We start from the raw sequence: 11,223 nt of genomic DNA, 5'->3' as shown, positions 1-11,223 counted from the left end.
AACAGGTTGTTTGCTGTGGTTCCATCGAACATGGTTGAGTTTAAGTGGGTCAAAAGATGAAGTATCTTGTAACATGCAGTCATGACTTTGGGCAAAAACCGTAGCGACAGTTTGAAACTAGACAATTTTTACAGTTTTGAGGGTTTTTTTTTTTTTTATGAAGGCATAAAGACACCTTTACAAGCTTACATTCAGCGCACAGTAATATTTTAGCATGTTAACATGCATCCACATACTCTCTGGTGTGCTACTCAGAAGCTGAAGCTGCAGATATCGAGGCCTGAATGCTGTGATGTATAATATATCAGCGTCTTGACAAGCTGCCATCCCGTCCCTGAGCAGAATGAGAACAAAATCACCGACATTAAATCGAAGTGTCCGCAAGGTCCGCAAGGTCCGCTGTCAGAAATGTCAGAGCTGTCAGAAAAAAAAAAAAAAAAAAGGGAGGGATTTTGTAGTTTCCATGAGATGAAGACAAGTGAGAAGGAGAAGATGATATGAAGGCAGAAATAAGAACTGATTATCTGCAGTCATGTCAGCTTTCCAGTAGGGCTGTTCAACACACGCTGGCACACTTGGCTTTACTTTGATTCTGCTGCGATGTTCTGTTTGACCTCCGACTGTCCACGAGGAGAGATTTTTACCCAGCAGGGAACAATACCTTTATTGTATTTTGTTGGTGCTGTTATCCATTAGGTGTAAAAACCCGCCCGGTGCTTCGTTTCTGCCACTTTCTTCCTCAGGGAACGGCGAGGCATGTGCAGCAATTGCCATAAAGCACACAAACTGCACAGCCCCTATCAAGACAGTTATCACTATCCCTGCCCTTTCACACAGACTTTTACTGGGTTTTTGATCAACGGCTGCGGCGTGGCGGTAATGGAGCCTCCGTTTTTAGCGGGGCAACGCGCACACGCCATAAATCGTGCACACGCGTGGCGCTGCGAGAGATGCGTCGGATAAAAGCTTCCAACAAATGGAATAATAGATCAACTTTTTTTTCTTCCAACAGTTCCTATTCCCGTTTGCGGCTTTATCTCCGCTGTTTATGCAGCTCGAGTGTGTGTGTGTGAGATGCCTTATCTGGTATAAACACAGCTGCAGGATTTATTTCGGAACAAAAAAAACGCTGCATTTATGTTTCTTTTATGGCTTGAAGATGAAAAAAAGTTACTTTAGTTTTCAGAATAACAGCGACTACACCTGCTCACCATATACTTTGTAAAGGAAACGGTGGTGCTACTTTTCTTGAATATGGTAATAATCTATTTAAAGTTCTAAAAAAGTAACTACTTCATTAAAAACACACTTGTTCGAGCAGGATAATTATGATAATCGGAGCAACCAGGAGGCGCTTAGAGACCTCGAAAGTTTGCTCCGTCTTCCTCCTTGCATCATTGCTATCACTTAGAATTTAAGTCTGATTGATTTCTTGGCCTTGCAAGCAGCCTCGGGATTAAAAAATAAATAAATACATTTTAAAAAATCACACTTTTTAATCTCCACTCCTGTCAGGGTTATGATTAAAACATGAAACCCAACTAATGGCAGGAATCCCAGGAGCCGATTACCTCCAAAGTGCAATCAATCACTGTTTAGGCCATTCGTGGTTCCTCTGACAAATCGATTGTCAAATCATCCACGTGTACGGGGCATTTCTCCTTCTTCTGGTCCGTTGCTTCAAGACTCGGAGCAAAGTTGTTGTTTCGCCAGGCTGACGAAGCAAGAAAGTCTGAAAACGCTGCTGTAGGCAGTTCAATACTTTATGCTGCTTTGGTTCGAAATGTCTGGTTTTCAGCAAGACAGCAGAAATTTGATCATCACAATTTTTTTAAACTTTTACAGATTCTTCTCAAGGCCATGCAACACTTTAACCTAACTCTGGTTTAACTTTGGTTGTTTTGTGCTCATGCCTAATTTTCGCACACTAGAAGCTCATTGTTCACTGTCAAAGTCCTTCCTGCACCTGTATGGGACCATAGACTGTATAAAAGATGGACGTAGCTACCGTGGAGTCACCCGTTGGTTTCTGCACTGAGAAAATGAAGCCAGGGTTTTGCTACTTCCTGGTTGACATCTTGGATTTTTGGAGCCAGTGACGCAAAAATCGTCGGAGGGGGGCGGAGCCATAGGAGCAGCGATTGGTCAGACGGATTGAGAGGCGGGCCCTCTCTGCCGCCCACATTTACCGCCTTCTGCTCGCTTCATCTGTATGGTCGCTGCCGACTGTCAATCAAGCCAGCCACGCCCCTTGCCCCACAAAATGTTGATGATTTTTTAAAACTTCAGTATTGATCTATTTTCAGATTGGCCACCTGATCTCTGGACTTGATCATGAAAACTAATAAGAAAAAAATCCTGAGCTGGAGGAATGCAGTATCTCATGATCTGTGATCACTTCTTTTCCAATTCATTTCTATGGGAGCCAGGGCTTTTTGGAGCCAGCAGCTGGCGGACGTAGTGATACTGCAGGTTTTTGACACTTTCGGGTTGGCTTCATTTTTCGGGGCCGGTTGCTACGTCCATCTTTTATACAGTCTATGTATGGGATGAAGCCAACCACGGCTTGCTGTGGAGGAAAGTCACAGATGCCCTTAGTGCAATATAATAAAGTTATAATGTCATAAGTAGATGAAACATTAAAGTTAAATCACTGAAAGTTGGAAAATCCTGGAATCAAAATGGACACCTTTTGTTTTGCCCACAGGTGTTACCTGTATTGACAAAATGGTGACTCTGCAAGCTATTCCTTACACTACTTACATCTTTAATTTGTTTCCATGCTTTTCTCCCACCTGCTCTGTGTAGATTTTTTGTTAAATGACAGATAAGATGGAATCAGCGTAGTTCAGATGGTTGATTCTTGCTAAAGTTTTTATTTAGACACATAGAATTAAGCTGTTTTTAATGAAATATCACAATTCCAAGCTTCCATTTGGTTAATTTGTCGACCGAACAGCATATCGGAGGAGGCCGAGGACCATCTGAAGCTTTGTTTTACAGTTTCATGCTGCAATAAATGATTTAATTTTCATATTTTTAAAAAGAAAAAAAACACAAGATGCCTTTAAAACCCACTGGCAGGTTTATGAGTTCAGAGGACTGATATTTAAATTTGAATCACAAGGTCAAATGCAGAACAGTCAAACAAACGATAATGCCTCCTGAAATGACTTCTCTGTATGACACTTAACTATGATGTAACACTCCTTCTGAACTTTGCTGGTCACCTGACTGTTTTGTAGTCACACCTCTTGTCAAAACTCTCACTTTTTTAGTAAATGATGTCCTTTGTTGGATGGATTCGCACAGACAGACATGATTTGATCACAGACAATGATTCCTGCTGAGTTTCCCTTTAGTGTCACGATGAGATCCACATTCGTAGTTCACTGGTAGCTGTTTCCACTTTGGTCTAGTTGTTGACCTGCGGTGCTAACTATTCTCTAATCAAGCCTTTTAACTCCGAATGGAATCCGGTAGCGACCACCGAAAACGGTCAAACTGATGGCAACAGCTCAACGCAGATATAAAGTGAATCTCTAAAATGTAGTCGTTGTTTTTTATTACTTTACCTGCTTGTAAATGCTGAAAAAGAAACTTTCAAATAGATTTGTAAATGGATTTGACAAGTGGATGGATTCAGTTTTGCTAAAAATACTCTTGAACTTCAGCCCTGCAGCCATCTGTGAGCCCTGGACCACTTCTAAGTGCAGCCGGTGTCTTTGTATTGGTTTGCTGCTGGTTCGCAATTTTCTATTTTCTCTTTGTTTTATGATTCATTTCTTCCTCCGCCTTAAGAGCTTTCCCGCTGCGTCCAAAGTTGACTTCCATTTAGACAAACAAGGTGAATGTATTCAGGAGAGCTGGGACGCTGCTCTCTGTTGTGATTTAACGCCGAACGTGTCGAGTGATTTTGTACAAACATCGCACTTTTTTTTCCCCTCCCGTCATCATTTTTGAATTGCGGCTGCTCGTAACTCAGTGTGAGTCCGGCGGTTTGAGACACATTTTCTTCTCATTTCTGTCCGTCCTCTGCCGAGATTTACTGTTTGAGCGTTTCCTCTGTTAAATTATTGTGATGCTCAACACACCAGTTCATGTGCTGTCACTGCGTACTTTTTTATTCTAATATTTTATTAATTTTCTTTTGCCTTTCATGATGTAAAATCTGACCAGCCCACCGGGTTCTTGTAAAACTCTGCAGTCATAATTCTTTGATTTTTACCTGCTTCTCCTTATCTCTTTACGGGTTCAGACACATTTATCTTCCTGTCTCCTTCCTCCACCCCGTCCTTCCTTCACTGTAGCTGCAGACTGTATTATGACTAAGCTGATTAAACCAGTTGCCTTGTGAAAACTGACTCTCCTGTCATTGTTCATTTATCCATTCCTAATAAGTCTCACCTCATCATGTCACACTGTCAATGCATGTTTTTTTTCTTCCCTTTCCTCACTTCTATGTGCTCGTCTTGTGTTGCTAATACGCTTGCCTAATCCACAATGGTAATTAGCATTTTTAATAAACACATTATCATTCAGATGTCGCAGATTGCTCCCCGTAGTACGCATAGTAGGTTTTAATGCCGGTTAATTATGCAACGTATAAATAAAGGTTTATTTTTAGCAATGCACTTCAGTCACAGCAGATATTGTTTTTCCTCTCATGCAGAACTGGGAGCAATTTAAAGCGGCCATGTTGAACTTGATAGCGAACGAGTTCATCGCAGAGCTTTGCAGGAGTTGCTTTGCTCGTGGCAGAGATAAATAAAACAGCACGCTTTCCTGCAAAATACCGCAGCTGTGGTCATCACTACATTTTTACAGCGTTACTATCATGTTTTATTTAAGTAATTACAGTAAACTGCATTGCTGCATTCTACTGTAACATGTGAGGTTTACAGTAAAAATACTGGCAGCTGTGGTTGCCAGTATTTTACTGTATTTCTACAGTTGTGCTTTACTAAAACAGTTCCTAAGTGTATAATCGATTATATCACTCTACTGTAGAATATAACTGTTTAATACTGTAACTGGACATTCAAATAATGCTGCCCTTAATTTTCTTGTAAATTAGTTTTTTTTGTTTTGTTTTTTGTTTTTTTAAACCATATTTAATATTCAAAAATGCATATACCACTAAAACACCTATATTATTTGGCATGGAATCACCAAAACTGGAGATGTTACTAAAAGCAAATTGTATTTATTTGGGCAAATTAGCATCTTGTCAGACTTTCTGCTGACAGATTTGTGTCCAAATTATTTTCAACCCTAATGCCAAGGTCCCTAATTGCCTAAATAGGGAAAAATAAATGAATATATCTCTGCAATTTCTTTAGGAATATCTATAATTCTACACATTACATACATTGTCCAATTAAATTAAGAAGAAGAAGAAGAAGAGTTCAAAATGGAGCCCTAAACCCCACGAAATGGGGGGTTTCTTTTTTGAAGAAACTTTCTGAGCGATTACTCAAGAAACCATGTCTAATCCAAAGAGTTCCTCCAGAGTGACGATGGTGAAGAACCCCAAAAGGTTCCTCAAGACTCCTCGACTATTAAGACTGTTTTTGTTGTTGTTGTTTTTCTAATGATATATTTCTTTCATTTGTCTTCTTCTATTACTCTTTCTCGCACACAGGTGTTGAGTGCATTGTGGTTTTACCAGAACCGAGGAGTCACTGGGATCCTGTCTTTGGCACCTGCGTCTTCCTCTTCTCCTTCCTCATCCCTGTGGCTATAATCAGCATCTGCTACAGCCTGATGGTCAAACGCCTGCGCAGCGTTCGCATCCTGTCCGGCTCCAAGGAAAAGGACCGCAACCTGCGGCGCATCACCAGGATGGTTCTGGTGGTGGTGGCAGCTTTCGTCGTCTGTTGGACCCCCATCCAGATCATGGTACTGGCTCAGTCTCTGGGTTTTAACCTGAGCAGCTTGTTCACGCTGGTCCTGATGCACTTCTGCATCGCGCTGGGCTACGTCAACAGCAGCCTGAATCCAGTGCTCTATGCCTTCCTGGATGAAAACTTCAAGCGCTGCTTCCGTGAGTTCTGCCACCCGTCTCCGTTCCGCCTCGATACCCAGCAGTCGGGCAGGATGAGGAGCATCGCCAGGGAGGTGGCGGCCGCCTACAGCTGCAAGGCCGGAGACGGCGGGGGGCCTGGAGGTGGGACGCCTAATCCAGCATGACTAGGCGTAGAGCTCCCTTTGGTGGGGGTAGACCCCCAACAAAGAGGAGAGACCCATGGGACAGGGAACTCCAACACAGAATTGACTCAGATTACAGCGCTCTAGCGGCACGAGCCCTCCCGCCCGCCAATGAGGAGACTAGCCTGGGGCGGGGGGGAGGGAGATGAGGAGGATGGGGTCGAAAGGAAAAGAATTTAGGAATGAGAATCGCAGCACCTGTAGTTCTAATGGGGGGCAGGGTACTTAGATCTAATGGAAGTTTTATTAGGAAGGGTGTTGGATGTCTGCGTAGGAGTATCTCAGCCCTGGATTGGAAGGACTATGGCCCCAACTCCACAGGACGGGACGAAATATTTTGGAGCAGAGCTTAATGAGTTTTAGGAAACCGTCAATAATACTCGCTTTAGACTTCATCTATTTTGAGGTGAAAGTGTTTTTAGACATTTGTTTCAGCTCCAACAGCCTCATCAGCAAAAACTGGATCAGCCAAACGAAGCTGGGAGCCACTTGCTGCCTCTCGAGGAAGCTGCCTGATTTTATACTTGGCTACGAGAAGGCGTGAGTGTGACATTTAGAGTAAATGTACAAACAGCGTTGGGGATTAATAGAAGGAGCTACAGATAACAAATCTGTAAAAAACCACCTTGCACTACGTTGGTGCTTGTAGAAAGAACATAAACAACATTTGAAGTGCAGATTGTGGATATCCGGCGATAAGGACCATGGACTTTGTCAAAGTGTGAGATGGAGAATAAACACTTTCGCCACAGTTTACTGTAACTTTATCAGCTGACGTCTCTAAACTTTCGGCCGTAAGTGGTTGCAAGTGGTGGATAGAACGCCTGGTGTCCTACACTGAGCTCAGTATGGGGCCATTACTGAGAGGGTTTTACTAAAAAAACAATAAATAAAAATGGGTCTACATGATTGTATTATGCTGCTGAGCCCCCAACACTTGACTTTCACGGGCACACAAAGTGTAATGTGATGTTTGTGTAGACATAAAGTTGGATGTAATATCTGCAAGGAACAGAACAATTTGCAGCAAGTTACTGTTGAACAAGATTTCCTAAACTGTGTCTATGGACCCAGATTGGGTCACATGAATGTTATTTCTCATAGAAGAAACATTTCTCAGCGTGTCCTGAAACAAATGAAGCCTAAGAAATCCTGTCCGGAAACAAGTTTCTTAGAGTTTCTGTGATTTCTGAGAACTTTCTATGAACACCTGTGGGAGGTTGGGAAGTGTTTGGGGTGGGCTATAGGGGGGATTGTAACCTTAAGGGACAGCAAAAAAAAAAAAAAAACAGAACTAGAGATGTAGTATTTGGACAAAACCCAGAGGGTGTGTGGACCTTGTTTTTTGTGCTGCTGTCTTGTAGGACACAAAATGAATGACTGTGCCTGTGTGTGCTGTCTGTGGTGGGTCCACACATGAAATTCCAGTTAGCCTTGAGTTAAGGGTTGGGACGTATACGGAGCGGGTTTGGAGATCAGTTTTAACGTGACCTGGGTAAAAATAAAAAATGCATTCACAAAAACTCTTCTAAGCACTTAACTCTTTACAAAACATCTAAAATTTGATTAAAACAATTGTACCTGTTAACAAGGACAAACACTGAAAACCATAAACCTCTTTGCCAGATGAGGACAACATGTATGTGTGTTTAAAGAAACAACACAATCCAGGATATGGTGAAATGAGAGCCACAGCTGCTCAACATGGCAGCAGCTTGTTGACAAAAGAAAATCTAGACCTTCATTTAATGTTTGGAACCACTGATTAGCAGTACAGTTGCCTATCATTTAAATTTTGCTTATTGATTATGACTGGACTGTTGCCTCGCAGCAAGAAGGTTGCTGGTTTGCGTCCCGGTGGGGGCACCGGAATCTTTCTGCGTGGAGTTTGCATGTTCTCCCCGTGCAGCGTGGGTTCTCTCCGGGTTCTCTGGCTTCCTCCCACACAGTCCAAAAACATGTTGAGGTTAATTGGTGATTGTAAATTGTCCGTAGGTGTGAATGTGAGTGTGCTTGGTTCACCCTAAGTCAGCTGGGATAGACTCCAGCCCCCCCGCGACCCTAGTGAGGATTAAGGGGTGTATAGATAATGGATGGATGGATTATGACTGGTATAGAATTTTGCTGTGGTTGTTTTTAAATAGCAGGAACCCACAGACAGCAACTTTTTGATCACAAACAGAACCCAAATATAAGTTTTGAGAATGTTGAACTGCTAAGACTGCCTTTCAAGGAAGTTCTAGTCCTTAAACATTTGGATGGAACACAACTGGCAACCACAGTAGAGTTTTAATGTCACCGCTGCCATGTAATGCTAACAACTGTTTGTCGATGCAGGTGTAGAGTTGCAGGGTCAGAGGCAGATGGGTAAAGACAGCATCTAACATCTAAGAGGCCCTCTTATGATCCAGCTTCCACTGATACCTATGAAGATGCATTTTGGACACCAGAAGAGTGACGGTAATAAATTATCACATGTTTTAAAAACGACACGTCTGGGTTTGCTGCTTTTCTTTTTTTACCCAGGTCAGGTTTGGGGATTTAGAGGTGAAGCTGATCAGCTCTGGTGAAGTCTGGGTTTTTCAAAAAAAATTTAAATGTTGAGGTGGGGCACTTACACCAGGAGGTGTTGGGTCGGTTGTGTTACCTGAGGAGTAATTTTGACTCCCAGCACCACAGTGGCAAAGCAGGAGTAACGGGGTCACAGTGCTCTGACCCCACTCCAAGGGACAAAGGGGCTCTCTCTCTTCTTAGTGTCTTAAAGCGGAAATCAACCCTGAAACAGAAGTCACATCAAATACTCTCATCCTGGACAGTTATAGAAAGTTCTGCTGACGGCTTCGGATTGGATATAGCATGTCAGAATGGAAGTCTGGGCCACAATGATAGGACAAATATAAAGTTACTGCCTAGTGGTTGTATGCTTCTGCCAAACAGCCAAGTTGCAGTTTACCTCCATGTTTGTCCAGAATTTATACTGTTTGGATAAAAAAATGTCATTACTTAAACATATCACATAATAAAAACATGACTTTATGTCATATTTTTGATTTAATTCTGGTCTTAATTGGAAAGTCTAGCAGTTTCAGTTTCAGTTTAGTTTCTACACAGTTCCACAAGTGGTTTGTACGGAAGCCGAGAGCGGTCGTTTTCCGCTACTGTTCTTTCTTCGCCGTTTTCTCGAGATAACGAGTTAATTTTCTCGTTATCTCGGGATAACAGGAATCGTTTTCTCGTGAAAACCAGATAATTGGTGTTTGTGTTTGCCCACTCGTGCCCGGTCCAGGATGGAATCCCAGGTGTGTGGGAGGTCCCACACACCTGGGATTCCATCCTCAGTCACCAGCAGGGGGCCGGAGGACAGACGAGACCGGGCACGAGCGCTTCATTGTAAGTTGTTGTGCACGGTCAGCTGTTCTCATGACATGTCATGTCGGAGTTCCCGGTCAGCTGTCTATATAAGATACGTCACACCAGGAAGTCCGACAACTTCTGATGACAGCCAAAACTGTCAACGGGATAATTATCTCGTTATCACGAGAAAACGAACGCCGTTTTCCCGAGATAACTGAATAATTATCTCGTTGTCTCAGAAAAACAGCATTTAAAGAAATGTGCGGCCATGACCGCTCTCGGCTTCCGTAGGTTTGTAATGAATTTCCACAACTTCTATTTCTAGGACAGAACCAGTTTGTTTTCTAAATTCCTCTAAATTTAAGTAAGCGTCCATCCAGAAACATTTTAAATTACTTGCTTACGTAGCTGAAGGAATTTAAAACATAACTATTTCATTAATGCAGTACCGTCGTGTCACCATGTGGGTCCACTTATCCTGAAACTTTAACAGTAACTGTCCAGGCTTTAGGTATTAACATGTATATTCTGTTTTAGGGTTGTATCTACTTTAATTTTATAATAATGTCTCTTCGTATAATTTGGATACGTTTAATTGGTTAAGATGTCATTACTTTAGATTCTTTCACTTATTTTTATTTTGTGTCAGGACAGCAGGTTATTACAATTTGCTGTCACACAGGATTACGGTTCGTGGTTAAAAGTTTTATTTGTAGAAGCCAGTTTGTTTGCTGCAGCTACTCTTTGCAGCACATAGAAATATTTTGGTGCATTTTCTTAATTTTCTCTTTTTTTTTTTTTTTCTTCGAGAGGAACAATTCTATGAACTTACATTGCCTTAAATATCAAGTGAAGTCTGTTACTGAAGCTCGCTCTCTGGCTGGATAAAATGTGCTCTAGTTTTTATTGGTGCTTTGCTGTTAGTTTATACTAGTCCAGACCTGTATTCATAAACCCTCTGAGGACAGTGTTCACCAGACCAGGGAACAAAGTTTTCAATTTGTATTTCTCAACGTTTGGCTTTAATCTTAGGATGGAACGGTTTTGGTAATTAACTCATTTTAGGGGATGTGGAATTTTATTTTTATTTTATTTTATTTTTTTCATTTATCTCCGCCATTAACTTTGTCCAATAAAACCTCAAGCTGGCCGATTGATTCTGACTTCCGACCTAGACGATGTAAACCTAATGGAAGAAATGTTGGATTTGTAAACCCAAAAACTATGCTGGACATAAACCAGTTTGGCATTACCACCTAATTATATTATGGTCCCATCACAGTTGTCTGTCTGCTTCAATTCCAGCTGAGGTAATAATGGTAATCGTCAGATTTCATGCCATTGGATTTGAATGTCAAAAACGTCAACATTTACTATTTAATGAGTTGTGATGTAGTGTTACGATCACGTGTTGGTAAAGTGTGGGTTTCACTGACTGACATTTGTTTCATTCATTATGTTTTGAACCTATTTCCCAAAAATTATGCTCCTATACAACTAAACTCTATTCTAACTCAATTACATTTTGTGATGAAAATTATTTTCTGCTTTTCAGTCAACCAGTCATACTGTATATTAATATTAGATGGGGGCTTTTCACCTCGGTGACCCAGAAAATGAAGGAGAAGCTTCAACCCTGTTTAGAAAGGGTCGTATTTT

The 11,223-nt window shown here is 41.7% G+C and overlaps 1 protein-coding gene across 1 annotated transcript in view; it reads left to right on the top strand.

Moving 5' to 3' along the window:
- Positions 1-6,169, top strand: part of oprl1 (opiate receptor-like 1) — a gene marked incomplete at its 3' end in the record, with an annotated part of 112,013 nt that extends 105,844 nt beyond the window's left edge. Inside the window, exon 5 of the mRNA XM_008301129.1 lies at positions 5,645-6,169. Within this exon, the coding sequence (XP_008299351.1) occupies positions 5,645-6,169 (525 nt within the window). The remainder of the gene's footprint in view (positions 1-5,644) is intronic.
- Between the last annotated feature and the right edge of the window lie 5,054 nt (positions 6,170-11,223).

The sequence above is a fragment of the Stegastes partitus genome, unplaced genomic scaffold (assembly GCF_000690725.1).
Source record: "Stegastes partitus isolate 25-593 unplaced genomic scaffold, Stegastes_partitus-1.0.2 Scaffold1632, whole genome shotgun sequence".
NCBI classification, from domain to species: domain Eukaryota; kingdom Metazoa; phylum Chordata; class Actinopteri; family Pomacentridae; genus Stegastes; species Stegastes partitus.
Note: the sequence above shows the minus strand (reverse complement) of the source record. Positions and strands in the feature narration are given on the sequence as shown.